General features: G+C 37.6%; 1 protein-coding gene across 2 annotated transcripts in view; it reads right to left on the reverse strand.

The window, feature by feature from the left end:
- Positions 1 to 27,158, reverse strand: part of cpne9 (copine family member IX) — a 78,305-nt gene that overhangs the window by 18,932 nt on the left and 32,215 nt on the right. For both annotated transcript variants that reach the window (XM_053483150.1, XM_053483149.1), the window contains one exon: positions 2,360 to 2,423. In XM_053483150.1, the coding sequence (XP_053339125.1) occupies positions 2,360 to 2,423 (64 nt within the window). The remainder of the gene's footprint in view (positions 1 to 2,359; positions 2,424 to 27,158) is intronic.

The raw sequence follows: 27,158 nt of genomic DNA on the forward strand, positions 1-27,158 counted from the left end.
CAAATGTATAAATAAATGAATGAATTAATTAATTAATACAATATAAACATAATAAATGATTGAAAATGAGGTCTATATTCATACTCACCTTTATTCATAGCTTTACAGCTGTTTACAGCCACATTTATTTCATATTTATTTAGCATGATTTGTAAGATAGACTAATGAAATAAATAAATAAAAAACTGTTCTATTTTTATGGAATTAAATATATTTATAAAAGAAATATGGAGATTTGTGATGGAAAACGTACAATTTCATTAAAAAGACATAGTGACATGACAAGTGTTGTCATTTAAGCCTAAAGGTGGCGCTAGATTGCAGCTGAATTAATTCCTGTTTACGCTGGCCATGAGTCTTGTTTACGTTTTTGTTTTAAATGCTATTTACAGTAAGTTCCGGGTTTTGAGTTTGCCTTTGATGTGGATGTAATGTGCGTGCTGTGCCGTCTTGGTATTCCTAGCAATACTGTTTAGCTCCTGTTCACAGTCCTACAGTATGTTCCTAATTAGTGTTCCTGTTCGTGCTTGTTTTATGTTTACTGACGTGATTAAAGAGGGTTCCACACTTGTCTTATCTCGGGATCCTGACAGAATGCGCAACATCCCTACGGATGCAGCGGAATTCTTGAGGAACTTCCATGCACCGCAGGAAATGTTCCGGGAGATCCAGATGCACTTGGGGTTTCACAGGGAACCGGTCCAGGAGCACTAGAGGAAGACAAATCGGTTCCAGAGCCAACTAGTTTAATTGGCGCCGGGGCTTCCCCGAAGTAATTTTCAGCGGCGTCTCAGCCGGAAAACCAGATGGAGGCCTCCTGTTCATTCCGCCTCGGTCCTCTGAAGTCACGCTGTCTTACCGTCCCGTCTCTGACATAACCGCTTTCGCCTTATCTGACGCTTCTGAGGATGTAACCCAGCCTTCCCGCTCCGTTCTTGAAAGCAATACTCCGCTTCACTGCCCTTCTGAAGCCGTCACCCACATTTTAATGAAGATCCCACTGTAACAGCATCCATATAGGCAGGATTATCTCCTGCAACATGCCCACTCTATGAACATTTAAATAGACCACCAGGCGTAGGCACGAAAGGTCCCATATTTTACTGTTTCTGTAACGAGTTAACACAGCCAACAAAGTCTATCGTTTAATGCTCTAGATAAAAAACTTTTGTTTCTAATCTCTCTCGGTTTTACTCCTCTTGTGAGAGAGCGGGGTGGAACTGAGCAAAAATCTAGAGGGAGGGGCTTTTCTTCTATGAGGTCACATCAGTAGAAAAATCCAATTGACTCATGGAATGTTTTTTTTTTCAACATTGTCATATTTCTAGTATTTTTGTACAGTATATGCACACTAAAGACCCATCTGAAAGTTTTGATTTTTGCTTAATAGGACCCCTTTAATGACCAGATTGCCTGTTGTTTAAAAATATGAACCAATACCGAGATCTGGTTTTATCGCAAGTAATCGTAAATATTCACTCAGTCCGTCATCTCCTATACCACTTTATCTTGTATACAGGGTCATGGCGGGCCTGGAGCCTATCCCATGATCCTTAGGGCACAAGGCGGGGTACACCCTAGCCAATCTATTGCAGGACACACACACACACACACACACACTGTGGGCAACTTGGGAACGCCAGTCAACCTAATCTGCATGTCTTTGAACTGTGGGAGAAAACGCACCAAACATATGCAAACCTTGAGGCGGGAATCGAACCCGGAACCTGGAGGTGTAGGCGACGGTGCTGCCTTAAGTCAAATACATTGTTGCAAAATGTAAAGATGTAAGTTTATCTATAAGGAACATTTCTCTTGTAAGGCTGTGGTCAGGATGAAAAAACCCTATACAGGTTTACAAAGAAAAACTAACTCTACACAGTAACCTTATATCCTTCTCCCACAAGGTGCCAATAATTCTAGATCGGACTGTATACGGATTTCTTCACAACAGCTGCAGACATGGCATGTCCTTACAGAGACGTGAGACGGAGTGTCACCTGGAAACGATTCAGACAGTGGAGTTATTTGAAGCTATACCTGAAAAGCGCCGGGTGACAAAGGAAGCTCCTGCTGGTTAGTGCAGCTGTCAGTATTGATTGTACCAGGGAACGGTGACAGTGTGCACTTACAGTGACAAATGTACTTGTTAAAGTGAAAATGGAAAGGAAGATGGTCTCGGAGTAATTTGCGCTTTCACTTCTCAACCTGTTTGCTCTAAATGACTTTCTTGTCCGCTGAGATTTCTAGACGTATATGATCAAAAGAAACATGAAAATCTCGTCTTTCTAATGGCTTGGCATGTGAAGTGTGAGTGTGTGAGTGTGTGTGTGTGTGTGTGTGTATAAGTAACACTGACCCTGCAATTGCTGAGCTCCTCCGCTGTAAATACGATGTTCCCGCATTTTTTGCCTGGGATTCCCCTGGAGGAAAGAAAAGAAAGCGAATGTAATTTTTTTTTTCCTTAGAAAATCCTGAGCATGAGTCAATGTCAAGAGTTTAATGTAGCCTTTGGGAAGACAAGGTAGTGAAGGCATGAACAAGACTGCAGTAGAGGGAAAAAAGGTCTACTTTTCTACAAGCAGTGTTTTCTGTTGGAAGAATTCAGTTATTTGCAGTACAAGATGACAGCTTCTGTCAAAAATACTGGACCGTTCTTGAGTAGAGGAGATAGAAAAAAGGCATAATGGAAAAAAAAGACAGCAGAAATTGAGGCGCTGGATGGGAAGAGCAGCGGGGTGGGGGGTGAGCGGTGAAGAGAAAAAAAGGAAAGGAAAAAAAAGGAGGCCATGAGGAAAAAAAGAAAGGTGTTGAATAAGAAGTGGTGGCTGGGTGGAGGGAAAAAAAAGCAAAATGAGGTGGAAGATACAGTGGGTTAATTAAAATATACTCGGATTATATCAAATCTGAACATCACATGTGAACAGTTTCACAGCAAAATGAGATAAATCCATTGTTGAGGTTTCGAAGAAAAAAAAAAAGCTTTTTCAAATGAAGCAGTGAGTATCGAAAAAATATTTTGTGCATTTTTCCTTTGAGTCACAAGAGTAACCCCTAAAACCTCACCTGGTATGGATCCGTGCCGGCAACACACATCGGTCAATGACTGATTTATAATAAAAAAAAAACAGATGCTTATACAGAAATCCTGCCGGTGTGTGTGTTGACCGCGAAGGCTTCAGACTCAACCTGTGCAGTCAGGTTTTCAGATATGTCAGGTAGAATTAAAGTTATCATTAAATGTATACATTTTACCGCTACTGGAATATGGGAATGAATATTATTATTCTTTTGCTCATGGAAACGAACGAAAAAGAATCATAAAAAAACAGATGATTATGTATATTTGCTTTTTCTTTGCCCATTTGTTAAACATTTTCTCAGTTATGTTTGCATAGTGGGTTTAAATTTACATAAAATTAGATTCATCATATTGCTTAGGTTGTGCTGAAACTAAGCATATGTCACTCTATACTGAAAAATACTGAGAATGTATCATGAGAAACATTATAAGGAATACAAACTGTTCGGTTTCATCAGCAATTTTTTTTTTTTATTCCTGACGACTATCCCACTACCTTGGTCCTGGAGGAACACTGTTTTATTTCACCCTCCACTGTACAGTATATGGCTGAAATGATGATAAAAAGCCTACTTGACCTGACGACACCTCCCTATCATAGTACAGCTACAGTATACACCGTATAACCAACAGCTTCCCACACAGCGCATCAACCTCTTGTCTTTTGGACACAAATCGCTCTTGCATATTTTATGTTTTTGTAAGATTATTTCTCTGCTTCAGCACAGTGCTTAGACTACTGTATTCCACGTAGGTACTGTATATAACAATGTGTTACATCCAAATCACATAATGTCCTATTTTACAGAATCTATAGTGGACATTAAGAGACACATAAGAGACACACCGTCACAGGGTTTTAGCAGGTCGCTAAAATCCCAAGTTATTATTCAATTGATAATTCTAAAGCATTTTATTTACTTATCACAGTTACATATCTAGGAAAATGTGTGAGACTAAGAAATGTTAATATGGAACCGGCTATATGCTGTCGTTTATATTTTATCCTTAAAATATCATAAAATCTCCAGGATTTCATATACAATGATACCAAAAAATTTTAAAAAAAATTCTATATTGCTTTAAAATACTCTTATTCTATTCTTATCTTATTCTAGATCAGTAACTCTTGTGCTCATTCTATATGTTATCATTTCTATTTTTAAATCAATGTGATATTTCCTGTAAGGAAAAATTACGGAAGGAGTCTCTCGTGTCAGAGGTCAAGATGTAGATTTTAAAGAAAGTTATTAATGACAGAGCAGAAAAGACAAAATGCAATTGAGAAGAAAAACTAGAGCCAGGCTAGGAAACCATAAACATACTGTAAATGGTTTCAAAATATGGATAACTGACTTTTGGCATAGTTTCAATAATCAAACTTAATCTGGGGATATGGCTATAAATTGCAGCAACATATTACACACAGACATATATACACATTCCTACACGGCAGTCACGGCTCAATAACAGGGCAGAAATCCAGCTCAAGGCTCTATGGTGTCAAATATGATTATGATTTTGAAAGGCATCCCTCAGACTGACAGACCCCCCGCCCCTTCCCTCGTCTGCCTCCTCCTGGGGCCAGTGTGTGACACCAATATGCAGGTAGGATGAATGCGCTAAGCCAAGGCAGCCAAGCAAGTGATTAGAGACAGCATGCTCACAGGACAAAATGTTTTACTGAACTAGCAATTAACATGAAGGTTTTGAGTCTAGCACTTTAGGAAAGATTTTAAAAATGCAGTAAAAATCTCTCAGAAACGAGGACACCAAGGTGTATTTTTGGGTGCTGCTGAGATTAACTTTTAGAATAAAGCTTTAAGGGTCGATCAGTGGCCCTTAAGATTGGAAGGTAGATACTGTATAGTATAGTAAAGATTTCTCTCTCTCTCTCTCTGTATATATAAAACCGTATATATATATATATATATATATATATATATATATATATATATATATACTGTATATATATACACACAGTACAGTGCAAAAGTCTTAGCCACTGTATTAAATTTTGTTATACTGTTTATCATTAGTGCATTGTTATGGACAAAATTATTTACCTTAAAAATTAATAAATATATTAATAAACATTACAGCAGATTATGCATGCCTATAAAGGAAAGCAACATATTACAGAACAGACCAGCTCCTGGCTTTTGCATGAAATTACAAAACTAGCAAGTGTGACAAAGTTAGTAGAACTTACATTCTCCAGCACACTCAGTAAAACCTAACAAAATTTACACTAAAGAGACTATTGCACAATCCTATATTTCAACCAGCTTTGATTACGGTGTGTAATTTGGTAACCAAATCATGTATAAAATGATTCCTCAAAGCTCCACTCTGTCACAGTTGGATTTCTGGAATATGGTCATGCCATCAGGGAAGAAAGACCCCAACGATGTGATAGCCAGATCATTCAGTACAATAAGGTTCTTTAGACTGATGAAATCAAAATTACCATGTACCAGAGTAATACGAAGGGAAAAGTATGGAGAGGAAAAGGAACAGCTCAAGATCCAAAACACACCCCTCATCATCATCTTGTTTTGGCACAAGCGTGTCTGGCTGCCAAGGGAACCAGGTGTTTATACATGATGACCTGACTGCTGATAAAAGTAACAGGTCTAGTTCTGAAGTCTATAGGGCTATTCTCTCTGCTAAGATACAGTACAGCCAAATGCTGAAAAACTAATACAATGCCACTTTTACTAATAAATAATGACTTAAAACATCCAGTGAAAGCTACCCAAGAGTTTCCCAAGGCAAAAAAAATGGCTTATTCTTCACTGGCCAAGTCAGTGACCTGATCTCAACCCAATAGACCATGTGTTGTCTTCACTTACTGAAGACAATACTGAGGCTGGAAAACCCCACAAACAAGCAGCAGCTAAGGTGGTGATGGGTCGTTCATGAACGTTTCGTTCTTTTTGAACGAGTCTTCAACATGACTCAGAAGAACGAGTAGTCTCAGAGAGTGATTTGTTCGTTTTCTACTGGGCACGCCATTATGCGCAAAGCATCGCAAAACCTCTGTGGGTTAAATTTACATTCAGGCATTTGGCAGACGCTCTTATCCAGAGCGACTTACATTTTTATCTCATTATACATCTGAGCAGTTAAGGGGTAAATGGCCTTGCTCAAGGGCCCAACAGTGGCAACTTGGTGGTTGTGGGGTTTGAACCTGGGATCTTCCGAACTGTAGAACAACTCAGACTAAAAGATACGAGAGGTGAGCTACTCATTCTGTTTATCATAATATGTCCTTAGCTGTTTTGATATATTTTCATTACTGGAACTATAGCTAAAATTTGTGTTTGTGGAGTTGTCTCAGGGAGTTTTTCCTTGCCACTGTCGCCCTCGGCTTGCTCATCAGGAACTATCTGACCATTTTGATTCATAGACATTCACATTCCATACAAACATAAATAATTCTTTTGATTTTGTAAAGCTGCTTTGTGACAATGACAATTGTTAAAAGTGCTATACAAATAAAATTGAATTGAATTGAATAGATCTGTTGGGGGTCTGTTTATTGAAAATGTTACATTTTATTTTATTTCCAATCAAAAGAACAAAATGAACTAAAATATTCGTTCATTTTGATAAAAGAGATTCAAAGAACCGAGCCACTAAAATGATTCAAATTTCTTATCACTAAGCTGAAGGCAGCTGCAGTAAAGACCTGGCAAAAGATCTTGTACAAGGACACTCAGCACCTGGTCATGTTCATTGGTTCCAGACCTTAGATATTAATTAACTGGAAAAGATTCTCATACGATTATTGAAGACGATCCTCATGTCTGGAATTATGTTAGTTTGTTCCATTATTTATGAACCCCCAACATAGGGTGTGTGTGTGTGTGTATGAAAATGGCTATAATTCCTGAATGATTAATGTCTTAATGTCACAAGTTTGTCAAACCCCTCGAATTAAAGCTGAATGTCTTGACTGTTCAAATTTAATGTGGTGGAGTACAGAGTCCAAATGGCAAGAAATGTCTTATTAAGAGGACATTGTATTTAACTTCTGTAACAAGAAAAAGTCCAGTTTGCTACACATTACACTAATCATTAGCCACTACCATAAGTGTCTACAGCAACCCACTCACCCTGCATTGAACTGGCCTTTAAATGGACAGGCATTTAAATGTCAAGCACATTATTCCATCTCTAGCCTATTATTTAAACGAATAAAATCCTTTTATTACTGTTTAACATTTAAATTTAAGGTCAAGACTAATTAAACAATTATGACTTAAATCGCAGTTTAATAGCCAAAGCAACAAATTATATATAAAAAAAAAGATTAACATTATAATAAAATACTCAGCTATTAGTGAATTGTTCTAGCACTACAGTACATTGTCGAACACATTAACTGTAATTTGGACTGAGAAGAGCGAGCACAAGCACATGTCTAAGATGTTGCAGGGGTCGAGGAGAGCCAGGCAGTTAAAGCTTCCTCATTGCTGTGTGTGCTGAATATATAACAGTACTGACCAGAGCTGGTTTCCTGTACAGGAGATGGAGTATACAGCACTAATGCAATTTGTTTTCAAGTCACGAGGAGTTACGGGACATCCTACCGACGCCATCCGACATCACAAGCGTCGTCTTAACATGAAATAAAAAGTCGAAGTTGGATAATGTCTCGCGTTCAGACAAGGCTAACATTTTAATACATGCGAAATTATAATACTGTACACAGCAGCGCTGAATCCACAAATCTGATTAGTCAGGAGGTTCACTGATTCATTTTCTAGATCAGCGACTCTGACAGTAGTGTCGGTTGTAATTCCAATCACACTCTTCTACTGTATTACTGCCCTCGTTCTAATACGTTACTGTTTCTATAGTAACAGCTCACTCACAGGGACTTGTACGGTGAACACGGCGCAGAATCTAACCCGAATGATGATGAGAAAAAGAAAAGTCTAAGAGCGCATCGGGTGAAGTTTTCTGTAAGGAGTAAGGAGAAACTTATTTATCATTTTCGGAAGGAAACAGATCAGTAGGAGACAGGACATGAAATGGTTTTTTTTTTTGGGTCTGTCTTATTAAGTGTATGAAGTGTGTATAATTTCTTTTGGCTGACTCTATATAGAAGAAGAAACTTTATATAAAGAAACTCTCTCTCTCTCTCTCTCTCTCTCTCTATATATATATATATATATATATATACACAGCATATATACAGTCTATAGTATACTGTATATATATATATATATAGACCTCTTTATAATTATGTTTCTGGACTATAAAAAAACGTAGTATTATATATATATATATATATATATATATATATATATATATATACAGTATAATACTAAGTTTTTATATGGTCCAGAAACATAATAATAATAATACCAACAAATTTTGATTATTTTCTGGTTTCAATTCGCTGTGCCAAAAGAAACTTTCATCAATTCCATTACCACAAGGTCGGAGGGTCGGAAGATGTCTGTGTGGTACACAAAAAATGTTTTTAGAAATGGCTCTGTAGGTTCTGACTCACTGGCTCATCTCCAAGCCCTGCTGCGATCACGGAAGCGTTTCTGCTCCCTGAAGGCCAACACATAAAGAATAGAAGAGGCTTCTTCCCGCAGGCCGGTCAGGCCCTGAACATAGATAACACTTTGGCATCACGATTAATTTAACATTTTACTTCGATTAGGATTAATGAATGAATGAATGAATGATTTTTGATGAATTTTGAACTTTGGTTTTGTTTTTGGTCGTTATAGCTCACTGAAATAACTGCTTAACTATTAAACCAAGGAAATTATTCTCTAATGAAAGAGGTCTCTTCCATGTTGGACTACGTGGTAAAATGGTTTTAAGGGGACAGTACATGAATACACACAGTGAGGATAGTATTAACAGAATAAAAATAAATAAATAAATAATAATAAAAATATCAATAATAGTAAGTGACCTGGGCAAGATTATGTTGATTAGAGGTTCTGAATGTCAATATTTTAATTATCTTTGATTAGTTGCCCAGCCTTAAGTAGGACACGTCCCCTGGCCTGTTCAAACCCTCACACATCCCAACATTCTCTATATTACAACATGGTTTTACCACCAAATGTAATAAATAAATAAATATTTATTTCCTTACTAATGATGCAATTTCAATCACAACTACCTCAGCTCAATGTTCCACTCCCATAATCTACTTGCACTGCTTTTCTCTATTTGCACATACAAAAAAACAAAAACTCTCTCTCATTTTTGACATTATTTTGTCTTTTTTGTGTGTGTGTGTGTTTTCAGTCCGGTCCCTTTACATGAGCAGTTTTAGAGGAATGTTTTTTTGTTTGTTAAGCCACACAGTGACCTATGAATCATCCAAGCATAAAACACATCTAACTTAAGGCATGAACCAGTGAGAAACAGGTGCAGATGATAACAGATGATCAGGCCGGTGATTAGTATACTGGTGATGCTGAATGCTGAGTGGTTGGAACAGACAAGAGGGGAAATAAGGCTGCTGTTGAGGTTGGTACATAACACAACCAATATTAAAATAGAATCTTTAGGCAGTTTGCAGCCTGTCGCAGTAAAACATCTGTTCTTGTTTCTCGAATTTAATCTACATAATTAACTTAAATTTAATTTAATTTATTCGTTTATTATGAAGAAATAGGGGGTGGCTCAAGAATGTAGTAAAAAAAAATATATTCATTTTCCTTACGTACATTTTATTTATCCTTGATTTTTGATTAATTTATTAATTTCTATTCACTGCAGCATTTCACTGCATGTCTTAATGTGTACAGTTCTGTGTGTGATGAACAAAAGCTTTGATTTGCCATAGAATTTGAATAAATAAGCACTAATTCTTGGTCAATTGGCAAATACAAGTGAAAGGGACTTTCTGAAATCACTATTGCAAAACTAACACTATAAGATGAGTATTTACTCAAATGCAGTATGAATGAGCACAAGTTAAAAAGACACAATATAAAATGTTCCCCTTAAGGTTCTACATGCCTCCTCTATTCTTTTCCTAAAGCTTAGTGGATATTACTGCTGCCTTCCACCTCCAGGGTCCGGGTTCGATTTCTAGCTCAGTGTACTGTACATGGAGTTTGCATGTTCTTCCTGTGCTTGGTGGGTTCTCTCCGGGTACTCTGGTTTCCTCCCACAGTCCAAAGTTATGCAAAATTAATCTCATATGCAGGCTAATTGGTGTTCCCACATTGCCCGTAATGTGTGAGTGTCTACATGTGTGTGAGCCCAGCGATGGATTGGCACCCCATCCAGGGTGTACCCCGCCTCTATCCTAAGTCTCCTAAGGCTCCAGACCCCCCGAAAGACGGTATAGACAATGAGTGAGTAAAAAGTTCACTGGCTATTTTATTAAAACAACCTGTTATAAGTCACGTAGGCATTCAATTATTGACTGCAGCACATCTGTTACTATTTTTCATCCTGCCCCGCCCCAGCATCACTGACTAACATCTGGTTAATGGTGGTCCTACGGTGTCCCTGTATGATAGATATATCTGATGAAATGGCTAACAGGTGCAAAGAAGGTATAACTAATACATTGCTAATGTGCACACTGAAAACAGTGACATGAATCTGAATGTGGTCGAAACAGCTTGAGCTACTTACATTAGTGAATCTCAAGTGTCTCTTCCTGGCACACTAATCACAGATGTTCATCCTTTTTATAAATTCCTAATTACAGCTTTCAAGAATGCACAAGAAAAAAATAAATAAAACAGGACATACTGAAGATCTCTCATATTCTCTCAACTGCTTCGTACATGCTGTGTTTTGCCTCGAACTGATCCCATTCGTAAGAGTACAACCTTATTCAAATTAAAATTCAATTAACATCACTTTAAAAGGTTAAAAGACCAAAAGGCGCCGATACGACTCGAACCCTTGCGGTGTTTTCTCGCACGTGTTTTAGGAAAGGAACACAGAGCTGTAATTTACATGCTGTTCTGTTTCCCAATGCTCTGGGATCTGAATGTTCTTACACTCTTAGCTCAAATAAATAAATAAAAATAAAAATCAATGTTATGACGTTGCTATGGCATTGGCCAGCTTGCTAAAATCACTGCATCTAAAAGCAAGCTGGCTGGCAAAAGTATAATTCGATCATTAACTACTTTTGCTTTAGGCTGTAAATAAAATAAATGATCTTAAAAGCATTATTTGTCTGTATTTGTATCAGATATACACATTTAAAAATAAATATACTGTACATCAATACATTGTTATGATCTTTTTATAATGTTTAACTATACTGTAATTATTAGTTATAAAAAAGGACACAATATATCAGAGTTTCTCAAAGTTCGGATTCCGGTCTGCATGGCAAGTTAATTCGCACTCAGCCCACTTTTAATTAGGAATACACCACGCCTTTTGGAAGGAAGGAGACACAGTTATGAGATGTGATGTAAACGGCCCTGCATCACTTCTACTTCAAAATCATTAGGATATTACATTGTCTTGTTGTGTTGTTCTTTAAGGTCAGTTTGTTTAATCGGTTTATTCAGGCCCGACGGGTTAGTGTCGCCCTGCACCTCCAGGGTCTGAGTTCAACTCTCGCTTCGGGTCTGTGGAGTTCGCAATTAATCCCATGGGTTTCCACCAGGTACTCTGGTTTTCTCCCACCGTCCAAAGACATGCAGATTAGACTGTGTGTGTGTGTGTGTGTGTGTAAATGTTGACTGTAGGTCCTACCACGGTTTAAAAAATGGGAACAAATACAGTGTTCACCATTGGCGTCCACAGTTCCTAGTTGGACTACAGACCTTCCTAGATGGACGGATAGGAAAAGCAAATACACTTTGCTTATTCAGTTTCACACAATAAAGACTTTTCTCTTGTTTCATCTAAAAGACCTGTAAACGTTGTATTGTTAAAAGTTGGAGCTGTTGGGGCTCCAGAGTGGAAGTGATGAAAGTAACTTTTACTACTTACGTCTTTTCATATTGCTCTTACTATCACTACACCTCGTTTTGATGCCCTTGGGAGCCAGGAAGGAAAGGAAAATTGAGCCGAAAAATAGCATTACAGCACTAAAAAGATGCGCTAGCTTTTTGTACAACATCACTCCCTCCTTTATCAGATCACAGACACATACTGCATATACATACAGTCGAACAGTACACAAAAGGGTGATAGACAGCACCTCCCTGTACTATAATAATGATGTCCTCAATTACCGAAGTGAACCTGTAACATCTAGAAGATGAGGCTGATGATGCTATAAACTAAAATTTACATTTTGCTCATAATGTTTTTAATAATCTTCAACCATCTTTGTCATTTAAAAGGATTTCTGTGCAATAAATCTCGACACCTTTTTCCCTGTCTCAGTTTGCTGCCAGTGACTCACTATACAAGCATATAGCATATAGAGTTTGCTTTATTTTTTATTAATACTCAACCGATATATTATTCATATCAAATAGCATATTTAAATAACGGCAAACACAACTGCAGGCTGATTCATCCATTCTGACAAAACTGGGGGATGTGGAGTTAATCATACAAAATTCAAACTGATATATAAAAAAAAAAACAATCAGCATTGTACTTTTTTTAAGAGCACTGCAACTTAAGAAAATCTGGCACAAAATATTCTCTATTATTTTGCAATACTTCTTGCTTCATTTGAATAAATAAATAAAACTGCAGAAATGGAATTACCTCATTTTGCCATCAAACTGTTAATATTTAGTCACTAAAAGTCAGACTGTTGGTGATAACCTATATCAAAGTATGGATTTAAAACCTCTACAACACCCCTAATGTAAAATTATGACAGACATTATACCTCCTTTAAAAGCTGAGAAATAGCTTGGAATGGGATTATTATATTATTATTATATTATATTATATTATTATTATATCAAAGGTCGTAACAATTAATAAGGCTAAAAACTGACTAAGTAAACAATATAACCAAAACAATATTCCAAAAATAAATTATTCTCTATATGAATTAAGGAAAGAATGGTTTGTCTGCACATTGGTCAGAACTCGCTCTTTCAATGATATCTTTGGAATTAAAAGTTTTGTCTGAATGTCTGTCTATCTGTTTGTCTGTCCTGCCAGATTTTGTGACAGCACCATCAAAACTGCCTGGACAGAATTAAATAAAACCTTTGACAGTTTTTTAGTATTTGCCTAAAGTTAAACCAGCGTCATAAATGAAATCAAAATCTTAAGTAAAAAGGTAGTAGTTATGAGCAGTTTTGTGACAGATTATAAACCACAAGTTTCAACAGCGTGCTGCGCATGTGTCAAACCGTTTAATGAAACTTTCGCAGCACTTAGATATCCACCTAAATTTTAACCTGCACCATAAGTGAAATCAAAATGTTGAGTAAAAGCGATGTTATGAACAGTTCTGTCCTGGATTTAATAATCTACTTCAGAATAAGATACTAATCGCTACTCACTCAATGTAAACAAACACCTGCACCAACAGATATTAATTGGAACTAAAACTAAATAAAATTAATTAGAATAAAACTAAACTGAATATTTTTACCGGGATTAGTTCATATTTTTAACTTCTGTACAGGTAACAGCATTGCATTTACATTTAGGCATTTGGCAGACGCTCTTATCTTACATTTTATTTTTATTTTTTTTATCTCATTACACATCTGAGCAGTTGAGGGTTAAGGGCCTTGCTCAAGGGCCCAACAGTGGCAACTTGGTGGTCGTGGGATTTGAACCTGGGATCCTCTGAACCGTAGTCCAATGCCTTAACCACTGAGCTACGCCTGGCCCATCATTGACGTGATATAAGTGAATTTTACCTTGCTGTAGTCGTGTAAAAACAAAACGTCATCTTTATCCGATTTACTTTTTCCATTTCTCATCTGTGATTCACTCTCCGATTACCGAACAGGGAGTGTATTTGTCTGACGGCGAAAGAAGTACAACTAAGTGTTAAACAAGGTGTAAGATACTCAACCTTACAGAATGTGATTTCTTTGTATTAATAAGTTAAGCAGAGTGTCCCTCCATACAGAGTGACGACAGACATGTATGTGGGTGTCAACCTGAAATAATAATAATATCATTGATTACATTAAAGATCATCAGATTATTTTGAGCTTTACCCCTTTAACTATTTCTACAAACTCTGTTCTGGTCAACAATGCTAGTATGATTTAAAATTATGTCTGCACATGGGTAGCAAAACATTTTATTGTGTATTATGTATTATTTAATATGAGACTGGAAAACTGAAGCTGTAAACCAGGAGACTTTGGCCATGGAGATTGTGAACATGTCTCTTTTCGGTAATCCTTAAGCGTAGCGAATGGTCGACCTTGATCTTATAGACATCTATTTGTCTTCACTTTATACCTCAGATAAATTAATAAACAAGTGACGGAAACTAATGCAACTTTCAGGCAATTGTTTGGTTGCATTTAGCTCCTTAAAATACTGTATAAAAGCAGAACTGAACCGTCTCCAAGTACAGATTTAGCGTACACATTCTCCCTTATTATAGCTGGCCTTATGCTGGAGAGCAGAATTATACTGCAAAATAAACAAAACAGCACTGACGCCGTGGGGGATCAAGAGGATGAATCTGTTTTCCTTAATTAAAGACAAACACGATCAGTAATGCTACAGTATAATCATAATACATTCTCAGCAAATTAAACAGCAACGATCTCATGAAACATTTCCCCCCTTTTCCATTTAAAATAGAAACTTTTTAGTCCCAGCGTCTCTGTGCAAAATTGATTTGGGGAACATTATGAGCTCGGTTAGTTGTCTCATTAAATTTGTGTCAAAAAAAAAAGTTAGAGCAGTAATATTGATGTTGACGGAAACTTTCAGCCAGAGAAACTGTGTGTTAAGCTAGAATGCTAACTTTGCGTTTTAATGATGACTTATAATCGTGTAGGTGGTTGTGGATTACATTATACTTTAACAAGGATGCCTTGAGAAAATAATGATGTGAATCAAGACTGATGAGGAAATGCCAGTTTTCAAGAAGATGAGCTGATAGTTAAGATATACTGTATAAGAGTTGTGGACATTTTATATTTGATCTGATTTTTCATCATTGCATTTTTCAATTGGATTAAATTCAATAGCACTTATGCCCACTTTAGTGCTGTTAATCAATTTAAAAAATTAATCTAGTTAATCACAGTCCCTATTCTGTTTTTTTAACACGCCCAGAGTGAATGAGTGCAGTTGTCTTCGATTCGATGACAATCAGATGTGTGAGGAATTTTTCAGCGTCTTACATTTTACGTATTCTTGTAAAAACATTTCCCCTCATTGTTTTTATCCAATAGAAGCTTTTCAGGTGTTTAGTAAAAATGTTTTAGATTAATCACACGCGTTAATGTGTCGATATTGACAATCTGTCTGTATACTGTCTATTGCATCAATCGGCCAAAAAGTCAAAAGAAAAAGAGGGATCAGTCTTCTAAACTGTGAGTTTATGTGGGAACTGGAAGAGATGGTATATTTTGAGGTATTTTGTTAATTTCAGGCTGTATACCATTAGTAAGTTTACAATTTAGAAAAAAGTCTCTGAATCAAAAAATGTTGCAGTGATTAAATTAACTTAATTGACCAACAAAAAACTAAATTATATTTGTATAATCAATTAAATCACACAGCTCTAATAAACAGACATGAGAGACATTTCAAATTAAATAATCAATTGTTGTACTTTCGGCTACTCCGAATTGAACCCGGGCTTTCCACATGGCAGCTGATTGATCTACCACTGAGCCACTAGTGCCCTGACATTAAATAACCAAATATATTCATAAACAGTCTGATTTCTTTTAAATGAGGCTCATTATTAAAATGTATTAAAATAGTAAATATTGCCCCCCAAGTAGCACAGCGGCAAAGTTCTCGTTCTCGTAGCCTTATGAATAGATGGGAGTAATTATTCAGGTATAAATAATACCTAAAATATAAAACATTTTTTGGATGTTTATGTGCAAATTTACATTATTCATTTCTTCAAAGGCACTTCACTTACTCACTCATCGTCTATACCGCTTCATTAGTGTAAAGGGTCGTGGGGGGCCTGGAGCTTATCCCAGGTGACTTAGGGCACAAGGTGGGGTACACCCTGGACAGGGTGCCATTCCATCGAAGGGCGCAAACACACACATACACACTATGGGCAATTTGTGAACACAAATTAGCCTAATCTATTCTTTAGACTTTGGGAGGAAACCGGAGTACCCGGAGGGAACCCACCAACCCCGTGGAGAACATGTAAACTCCATGCACACAGAGGCGGACTGTAACCTGGCCAGGAATCTGGGATCATTTAAAGGCATTTTGTATTTAATTATTTGGTATACAGTTGTGTTCAAAATAATAGCAGTCCAACATCAGTAACCAGATCAATAATTGTTTTTGGGAGAAATTATATTTCTTTATGGTAAATATTTTACTTGTAGGTGTAGTGGAGTAATAGAAAACAAACAGACCCAACAGTCATGATTGGATGCACCTGATTCTGTGTAATTGAATCATTAATTGAAATGGGGCGTGTTCAAAATAATAGCAGTGTGAAGTTCAATTAGAGGGGTAAATTATTCTGTGAAAAACAGTTGTCAAACAAGTTCCCCTTATTTAAGGATGAATGCAGAAAAGGTTTTCCTGTGCATTTCCCTCTGAAAATCAGAGTAAAACAGACATTGGTCAGAACAACAACGTACTTTGATTTAAAAGTTGATTAAAGATGGGAAAACATACAAAGACATGCAGAAAATGATAGGCTGCTCTGCTAAAATTATATTAAATGCAGAAGAAAACAGAAAACTACCATTCGAATGGATCGAAGAATAACAAAATTGGCAAAGACTCAGCCAATGATCAGTTCCAGCAAGGTCAAAGAAAATCTAAAGTTACCTGTTAATACTGGTACTATTAGAAGATGGCTATGTGAAGCCAGGCTTGCAGCAAGAAGTTCCATTGTTGAAAAAAGACATGCTGAAGAGGTTACAGTTCGCCAAAGAACACATTGACTGGCCTAAAGAAAAATGGACTGATAAAAGCAAGATTGTCCTTTTTGGGTCTAGAGGCTGTAGACAGTTTGTCAGGCCCCCAAACACTGAATTTAAGCCAAAGTAACCGGTGAAGACAGTGAAGCATGGAGGGACAAGCATCATGATATGGGGATTCTTCTTGTACTATGGTGTTGAGCCAATTTATCACATTTCAGGGATCATGGATCAATTTGAGTACATTAGAATACTTAAAGAGGTCACGTTGCTTTATGCCAAAGAGAAAATGCCTTTAAAATGGGTGTTTCAACAAGACAACGACCCCGAACACACCAGTAAAGCGAGCAGCATCTTGGCTCCAGACCAACAAGATTGACGTTATGGAGTGGCCAGATAACAAATATTTGTTTTTCATCACTTTCTGTAAACTAATAATCCATTTAGCACATTTTCTTCATGTTGTGATTTAGGATGGAAGGTGCAGGGCGTCCAATGCATTTATGTGATTTAAATGAAAAGTTATTACATGGATATGGAGCTTTACTCACTTTTCAACACACTGCTATTATTTTGAACACCACTGTAGGTTTTATGTAACAGCTTAACATGTTGAGAAGTTAATATAGAGAAAAACTAAATACCTTCCTTTTAAAAATACTAAGAGAAAGAGAAAGGGGCAGAGAAATACTGCGCGAGAAAGAAAGAGAGAAAAATATTATGAATGAAAGGAGGAAAAATACCGAAGGAAAAAAAGATCCTGAGCGAGAAAGAGACAGAGAAAAATATTGTGAGAGATAGAGAGAAAAATATCCTGAATCATGCTGTGAGAGAAGACAGCGGGGGATAACAGAATGTGGCCAATTAGGCTGTAAAATGCTAACAATTTGGAAAGAACATAATGGCAATCAAGCCTAAGTGACTTCTGACTCTCTTACACGGTACAGACGTCATTATTGTTCCTTATTATATCTCTTGGAAATATACAGGCTGGGAGGGTTTTTTTTTCCATCAGATGCATATGCTTGAAAGGTTGGAATGTGTATAACCTCATTGTTACTGCAGACGGACATTTATATAAATGAAAAATCTAATCAAATAAAAAAATTACTAATAAATGATTAACACAATGCATATATTTCTAATCAAGTACAGTATGAGTAGAATATACAGTACCAGTCGCCCTGAGATGGCGTACAGGTGTCTAGTTTTGAACCACGGCATGTGAACAATCGACTGCAAAGCTCTTGAGAGAGTTTCAAACTTAATTCTTGAAGCAGCTGGAGGGTAGTGATGTGAACTCGACAGGGAGGTTACTCAAATGAAGTTTGGGAGAGTATGAACCTGACGGGGAGCAGCAATCTGAGTGTTTTATTGAGGAGACATGGCACAGGAAATGAAAGTACAGAGTCCCAAATGGAATGCAAACTAGAGTTGGAATCAATATTTCAGTGGATTTTTATATACCAGTGGGATATTTGTATTCAAGAAAAGGTTTTCTTCTTTGGCTGTCATAAAGCAAGAATCTCCAGGATCTGGCAGTTGATTAGACTCTCAGATCACACACTCTGTGGCTTTAACCGGATGTCCAGCATAGGGAAGTTCTTAAAATAGTTTCAGGGGAGAAACTGAAGTGTGATATCTTTACATTAGACCAGCAATAATGTCTGGTCTGTTGTACAAGGGGGTATTAAAACGTTTTGATCGTTTTTGCCCAACGTCCTCCCTCAGACACCTTAAATCCGGGCATTGGAATTCGCTATTGACGGCCTTGCCCATAAGGACGAATATTTGTTGCACCATGCCCAAAAAGACGATGAGCATGCACTTGGTCGAGTTGCGGACCTGCCTTGCCTTTTATAATCTTGGAGATAATGGGCTTCACCACTGTGAAGACTGTTGCTTCGTCTCAGGGTCCACCCAAGTTTCTTCACCAGTAATGATCCTTGAAACAAAGGACGGGTCATCTGCAGCATGCTGATGGAGTTCTTGGCAGACTTCAACGCGATGTTGCTTCTGCTCCTGGGTCAGCAGTCCAAGGATGAACTTGGCAGCAAGACGGCAGACTATTCCATATGACACACCGACAATGACAGTAAGATTATTCTCGGACGACCATCATGCACGAGTCGCTAAATTTCAACATTTTCAGGGATTGAGTTCTTTAAGGGTCTTCCTGATCTCTCATCATCTTCCAGTGATGTTCTTCCACTCTTGAAGCATGCGTGCCTTTTGAAACACCTTAAACGACTTATTGCAGCATTTCTTAAACTCGCCGAATCATGTAAAACGTTTCTGTGACAGATTTGCCCAGTTTCACATAGAATTTCACGTCCTCTCTTTGCTCTAACTTGCTGTCCATGATAAAAAAGGAGACGTGGTAATGCACATAGTCGGAATAGCATCAGCTTCCGATGTACACAGAATGATGTCTTTTGGCACACTGACTTACGAAGGTTGGTGCTTCCTGTGACTGTGTGTGCAGCCGTGTGCTGCCATGTTACAAAAGTAACAGTCTCAAAACTTTTGATACCACCAAATATGTCAATTTTCATCATTCCAATTACTGTATCTTGAAATTAAAAAAGTCATTTAATTTATATCCTTCAACAATCTAAAGTTTATGGTGAGAGAAGTGTGTCTGATCGGAGTCTTCTGGGCTTGAAGGATAAGGGTACAGTCGTGAGTAGTCAAAAGGATTACGGAGAAATTGTAGAGCTGTGATACAAACAATAGGTAGACTATCAATTCAATATGATATGCTTTGTGGGCTTTGCAATTTTTGATTAGAGTCATTAGCACTAATGTTTATTGTCTCAATTGCTTCTTACAGCTCTTAAAATAATAAAAACCACTAAAAGCATCTATTGAAATGCCGTGTATCTTGTGTTGTTAACTGTTTAAATGCCATGTCTCTTACAAAGCAATGAACCTTCTTACTCCTTCTTGAGCAAACTTCTTTCTTACACTTTTTTTACTGCTTGTCACTCCAGTCCAGTAGGGTACTATATGGCACAAAATGCCTCATAACTCATAACCGTAAAAGAAGCCATAATCTTGCAAAAGGGAAGTATGGCTGCATTCCATTCTAAGGTGTACTTCACAGGGTGCTCCCTACTCCCTGCTCCGTTCAGCGTGGACATCACTTCCTCCTTGCGTTACCATGGTAACATACAGTAAGCCCCTTGATTATGTACAGAGACTTATTTTTTATATATTTAAATCCTTACAACACTAAGAATGTGATTAAATTAAAATGTAATTTTTTGTGTCCGTTTAATATGATGTCCTTCTCGATAATAATGATAATAAATATAAAGCCTTTTTCGAGCTCTATTTTTTTCACGCTTTAGCGAGACTTAATGCCTAATAGGATTTTTTTAATTTCCTTTTCCAGTGAAGTGAACACCTGCTGTGCTCTCGTTCCCTACACCATTCCCAGTTCCCTTTGAACTGAACATTTTGGAATCACACTTAACATGGTTGAACACCCCATGAAGTTACTTCGCAGAGTACTTCAGGCCGTTTGGAATGCACCAATCATTTCAAATGCATTAGAGAAGATGGAAGTGGTTTGTATTTTCTGCAAAACCTGTGAGCTCCAGTTGAAGTCAGAAGTCCGACCATAGCCAAATACATTTATTGTTCACAATTCCTGACATTTAATCCTAGTAAACGTTCCCTGTCTAAGGGCAGGTCGGATCACTGCCTTTTTTTAAGAATGTGAAATGTCAGAATAAATAGAATTATTTCAGCTTTTAGTTCCTTCATCACGTTCCCAGTAGGTCAGAAGTTTACATACACTTCATTAATATGTGGTAGCATTGCCTTTAACCTGTTTAAATTGGGTCAAATATTTGGGGCAAAATATTTGCAGAAAGTTTAACGGAACTGGTATAACTCAGTTAGATTGTTAGGCCTCCTTGCTTGGACACGTTTTTTTAATTCTGCTCACTAATTTTCTATTGAATTGAGGTCAGGGCCGGTCCAATACCTTGACTATATTGTCCTTAAGCCATTGTGCCACAATTTTTGAAGTATGCTTGGGGTTATTTGGAACAATTTGAAAACCCATTTGAGACCAAGCTTTAATTTCCTGGCTGATGTTCTTGAGATACTGCTTCAATATATCCTCATAATCTTCCTTCCTCATGATGCCATTTATTTTTATAATGTGCATCAGTCTCTCCTGCAGCAAGGAACCCCCACATCATGATGCTGCCGGCACCATGTTTCACGGTAGAGACCGCAAGCGCCCCCCTTTTTCCCCCCTCCAGACAATGAGGGTCATTATGACCAAACAGTTCAATTTTCATTTCAATAAACCAGAGGACATTTTTTGCAAAAAGTGATTTTGTTTTTACAAGATCCTTTGCTGTTGTTCTGGGAATGATGCGCACTTTTCAGATCAAACTATGTCCAACACTAGAAGTCACAACATGTATCTTTCATAAGCCATAGTTTGGTTGTTGTTTCTAGTTGCTTGGTATTGTTTGTACTGATGAACGTGCTACCTTCAGGCATTTGGAAATTGCTGCCAGGGATGAACCAGATGAACCAGACTGTGCAGGTGCACAATTTCTGTTTACCTCGATTGTCGTGAAATGTTATTTGAGTTACTGCTGGCTTTCTATCATTTCGAACCAGTCTGGCCATTCTCCTCTGACCTCATGACAAAATATGGCATTTTCACACAAAGAACTGCCACTCACTGGATATTTTCTCTTTTTCAGATCATTCTCTGTAAACCCTAGAGATGTCCATGCTTGAAAATCCCAGTAGATCATCAGTTTCAGAAAAATTCAAACCAGCCGGTCTGGCACCAACAACCATGCCACATTGAAGGCCACTTGAATCATCTATCCTCCCCATTCTGGTGGTCGGTTTAAAGCTCAGCAGATCAACTTAACTATGTCTATATGCGTAAATGCCAATGTCATGTGATTGCTTGATATTTGTTCGATATTTGCGTTAAAAAGTGGCCAGTGTGTGCACATGTGTATCAGTTTTCTAAATTGTCAAACTCATGCCATTTAATGTTCGTCAAGGTGCGAATCGATTTCGACTCAAAAACTGACCTATCAGTTCAATGTTTCGAATCGAGCAAGGTAGGATTGATCGAACTGCATAATCAATTTAATTGCACAGCTCTTTGCACCTATAATTAGCATTCCTATTCAGAAGAGCAGCAGGATGTATGTAATTATGTACTTAAGGGTGTTTTATACTACCCACACACACAGCAGCACAGAAAGAAATCCCATCATCTTACTCCCTTATGATTGAAATGGCTGATTTTCCTCTGAAAGAATCCCACAGGCACCTTCTTCTAGAAGTCAAAACCATCAGCTGATTAAAATTAGAAAAAATAATAAAAAGAAAAAAACTGAAAGTCTGAACCTCTGATAGGAGACACCATGAATAATAAATAAATAAATAAATAAAAAACTCGCAGTTCTTCCTGACACCCTTTTATAGCATCTTCAATTGTATTTCTGTGCAGTGCAGGCACAAACACGAGAACTTTCTACAAGCACTGAAAAGTTTTATCATTATGTGGGTAAAATTAAGTCGTATTGCACTGACTTTTCACCTTGTATTAGTCACTAAGGGAGAGAATAACAACTCATTCGGACTATTGATAAATTCGCAATGGGTTTAGGCCGGTGCTACAGTGCTTTTGGCAGATTATTCAGTTCTGTTTCTACCTCATATATCTCAATACACACCTGTGACAGGTCTGTGGCTGTGATAAATGGTCTGCCTCTGTTGGAAGGGGAGTGTTTTGGACAGAAAATGTCAGGACTTTCTTTCTCTACCTAATTGGGCCATGCTGCTCGTGCTGCTAACTTGGGTGCAATCAGCAAGATGTTTCTAAAACAGACCGATGGGGGCAATCCACAAAGATATTGATTTAGTACCACATAATTTACCGGGTCTTTTGTCACCTCTTCATTCTAATGAAAAATTATTTGCCCCGTCCTGAATTTAAATATATATATTATTTTGCATCTTTGTCACATTTAAAAAAAAAAAAAAAAAAGCTGTCCAAATCTCCCTGGCCCTATGAGTAATACCCCCCCCCCCCCTACCCCCCGCCCCCTCGCACCTTGCTAAATCTTGAATGACCTGTGATTTTTGGAAAGCTAAGTTACATTTCACTTGCCACACCCAGGCATGATTACTGTCAGACTGGTTGAATAAAAAAATCACTTAAATAGAACCTGCCAGGCAAGGCCAAGCAAATTAAAAGATTTAACAAAGCACCACGATCTAAAGCAATTTAAGAGCATAAGAGAAACAAAGTAACTGACAGGTGTCAGTCCGGAAATTGTTACCAAGTCATTTCTAAAGCTTTCGGACTCCAGTGAACCACAGTGAGAGCCATTATCCACAAACTAGGTCCACTGGAGATCCTTCCCAGGAGTGGCCAGCCTACCAAAAATACTCCAAGAGCAAAACAACGACTTATCCAGGAGCTCATAAAAAAAAAAACCACAACAACATCTAAAGAACTGCAAGCCTCATGAGCCTTAGTTAAGGTCGGTGTTCCTGATTCAACAGTAAGAAAGAGCCTGGGCAAAAATAGCTTCCATGGGAGAGTTCCAAGGTAAAAACCACTGCTGACCAAAAGGAAAAAAAAATTAAGTGTTATCTTTTTGCAATATTAAGATTTGTTTGATGATCTGAATCATTTAAGTAAAATAAATATGCAAAAAAAAAAAAAACTTTTTTATGGCACTGTAAATGATATACAGAGTGGTACATCAGAGTACAAATTCCCCGCCTCAAAAATATTCGCCTTAAGAACTAAGATTTTGCAAGACATTTACCCTGGATGGAACACTGGCTAAGTTGCTTGTACATAAAATTAGTTTGCATCCATGGAGAATTAAGCGAAGTGAGTTTTCGTATTTCTTTTTTTTGGGGGGCATTTTGTGCAATATTTGGTAAGGACATAACACCATGGTTCTCAAGAATGTTAGCAAAGATGATAGCAAAGAGGAATCATAAATTAAGGTTAAGTGAGGTGTAGTGTCTATTTATTTCATATTTTACTTGATTTAACACATTTTTGTACATTTTCTTGTTTGTTTTTATATGCAAAAATATGACTATAATGTTGGAAATTAGTAAGATTGATAATATTTTGGGTGGTTGGAACGGATTATCTGCATTTACATTCATTCTAATGGAAAAATGCATTTCACAATACAAAATTTCACCTTAAGAACTCGCCTTCAGAATAGATTAAATTTGTATGCTGAGCTACCGCTGTACTGTGGTTTCTGAAAAGTTATTAAAGCATAATATTTCAACTATTTTATTATTTTTTTTTTACAAAAAACAATAACATTTTGCACTAAAAATATATTCCAATTCTATCCGAAGATCACCGAAAGAAATTTATCTGAGTCCAAGAGTTGGAGCTAAACTGAAATCCAGGCCTCAGGCGTGATACAGAGGCCTGTCATGTCCTGAAGAAACTGCTGCCTTATCTTAGAAAAACATGGGGGAAAAAGAAGATGTTTTTGCTCAACTGCAGTCCCAGCCTCCTGTGCACAGTGCACAGACCTTGGTGAGTTGCCATAGAAACCGGCAGGTAAGAAAGTCGTGATTCTTTTCCTTACTTCCACACAGCAGTGACACTCAGTACCTGCCTACCAGCTCGGGAAGACATGATGACCTAGTAACAGATGCCCGCAGCTGCCCACTTCTCCCAACCGCTCTCGGCTTACACGACAAGGGAACGTCGCAGCTTAAAGGCCATGAGGATCGTGGGGGTTTTACTTCCATGCCGTGTTCTATACTCACAAATACCACTGGCGCTGTGTACACCGAGCTGGGCTACAAAAGCATCTGGAGTTACAGATAAATCGGATTTCGAAGTGTGACTGCGGTCGAAATACCACCGTCGACATAATCCGTCTGATCCTTCAGCGTGGTTCTCATTCAGCTATGTTCAGCGAAAAGAACAAAAATAATAGAGTCAGATAGAGTTTCCTAAGATTCAGTACAGAAATCCCACTATTATTCCAATAATCTTCCCCGAATGCATTGTAATTAAGATGTGTTTGGGTATCTAACATTTTCATACACTACTACCATAAGCTCATCTTATAAAATTCCCTCGTCATACATACAGACCTGAGTCTTTTAAGGAATCTAATGTTATTAATACATACATAAGCAATTTTATATACAATCAATTTTATATACAAGCTCTTAAATTGGAGTATCTTAAAGGTCCCATATTTTGTTCCTATTTGATTAACACAGGTCACAGAGTTTCACAAAAGTGTGTGTCTTAACACATCATGTCAGACACATCATGTCAGTGTCTAATACCCCTATCTCAACTACGGGGTTTCGCATGGTGGCCATAAGTACAGTTCATCATGATTCACCGCGAGTTTTTTACGCTGTGAGTACGTTTCCATCTTTCCGCGCGAAAAATTAAACGTTTTTAAATTTTTTGCCGGTCCTCGCTTAAAACTTGCGGTCCTTACAGAACTTCGCGGAACACCAGCGGAGCGTCGGCGGGCAATCGCGGCGACTCACGGTGCCTAACTCCGCATCTCACCGTGAGTCAAACCGCATAGATGAGATAGGGGTATGTCTAAGCTGAGCCATGCCCCATTACTGACAACTGCAGAGCTGACTAAGCTGGGAGTGTTTCCCTTATATGAGGTGTTTAAGCTTCGGGCCTAATGCAGAATTGGAAAAAGAACAAAGAGCAGAAAATGTTCCTTTCCTCAGGTTTTATGTTTGTGCATTCACACTGGAGACCCATCTGAATGTCTAAAAATAACAAAATAAATAAATAAATGTTGCACAAAAAATACATTATTCATAAATTAAAAGTTGGTACCCAGTATGGCTTTGAGTCCAATCCACCTGTCACCACTTGCTATATTAAGCAATATAATTTTAAGCTTACAAATTTTCTAAAATGTATTATTGCCAGTCATAATCGGTGATTACTGTAATTACAATTAATAACAACCTAAAAATTACTTATTATTTACGTGCAATGTTGGAATAAAGAAATGCCTGACATGCCTGGTTAAAAGAAACAGATTAATCAGTTTTATAATATTTTAAACATTAACACATTAAATTGAAGTCTTTTAATTGGGACCAGCTCTGCATGCCGTGGCTGGGGAGTATGGGGGTGTGGCAACCCATCGATGGCTCGAGTCCGGATCAACCTAGCCGTAGCCATAGCCGCCTGAGCCACCACTCCCACGTCTTACACGTATTGTTTTTTTGGTAAAAATAATTTCCCTTCGAAGGTAGCTCGAGCACACAACTTCAGTTTTATTCAAACTTTATCCAAAGCAACCTCTGCCTCTCCACGCAGCGGACTCGACAGCCCTGCTATAAACAAAAATAGAATTGCTTTGTTTATGCTGTTCTCTATGACCGATAGCCGTCATGTGTGCTAAACTTATGTCCGTGCTATAAGTCTCAGAAGAGGTATTAATGTAACATCTTTATACCAGAAACACATGATGTTTGATTTGATTAGTCCTGGAATTACTTTAAATTGTCACTCTTGATCTCAAGTGTGTGTATGTACGAGTGTGTATTTGATGTTTGGAGTTTATCTAAATAATTTAAAAGTGCGAATCAATTCTCAATCCCAAACTGACCAAGCAAATCAACATTTTAAATCGCACAATATGGGATCGTAACTGATGTAATTGCACAGCTCTGTTCACTTAAGAGAAATGTTTGTATAATTAGCATTTATATTCAGCAGAGCAGCAGGATGTATGTAATTATGCATTTAAGGGTGTTTTATTCTACACACACACATAAAGCAGTGACAGAAATCCCATCATCTTATTCCCTTATGATTGACACGGATTTCAGATTTCTCTCTGAATGAATCCCTCAGACACTTGCTTCTAGACGTCAAAACCATCAGCTGTTTAAAAACAAAACCAAAAAAAATTGAAATCTTACTAAACTAAGCCTCGACTTGACCGACTTTAAATCATAAAGATTTCCTCCGGGTACTCCGGTTTCCTCCCACAGTCCAAAGACATGCAGATTAGACTAACTGGTGT

This window comes from Clarias gariepinus, chromosome 22, assembly GCF_024256425.1.
Source record: "Clarias gariepinus isolate MV-2021 ecotype Netherlands chromosome 22, CGAR_prim_01v2, whole genome shotgun sequence".
In the NCBI taxonomy this organism is placed as follows: Eukaryota; Metazoa; Chordata; class Actinopteri; order Siluriformes; family Clariidae; genus Clarias; species Clarias gariepinus.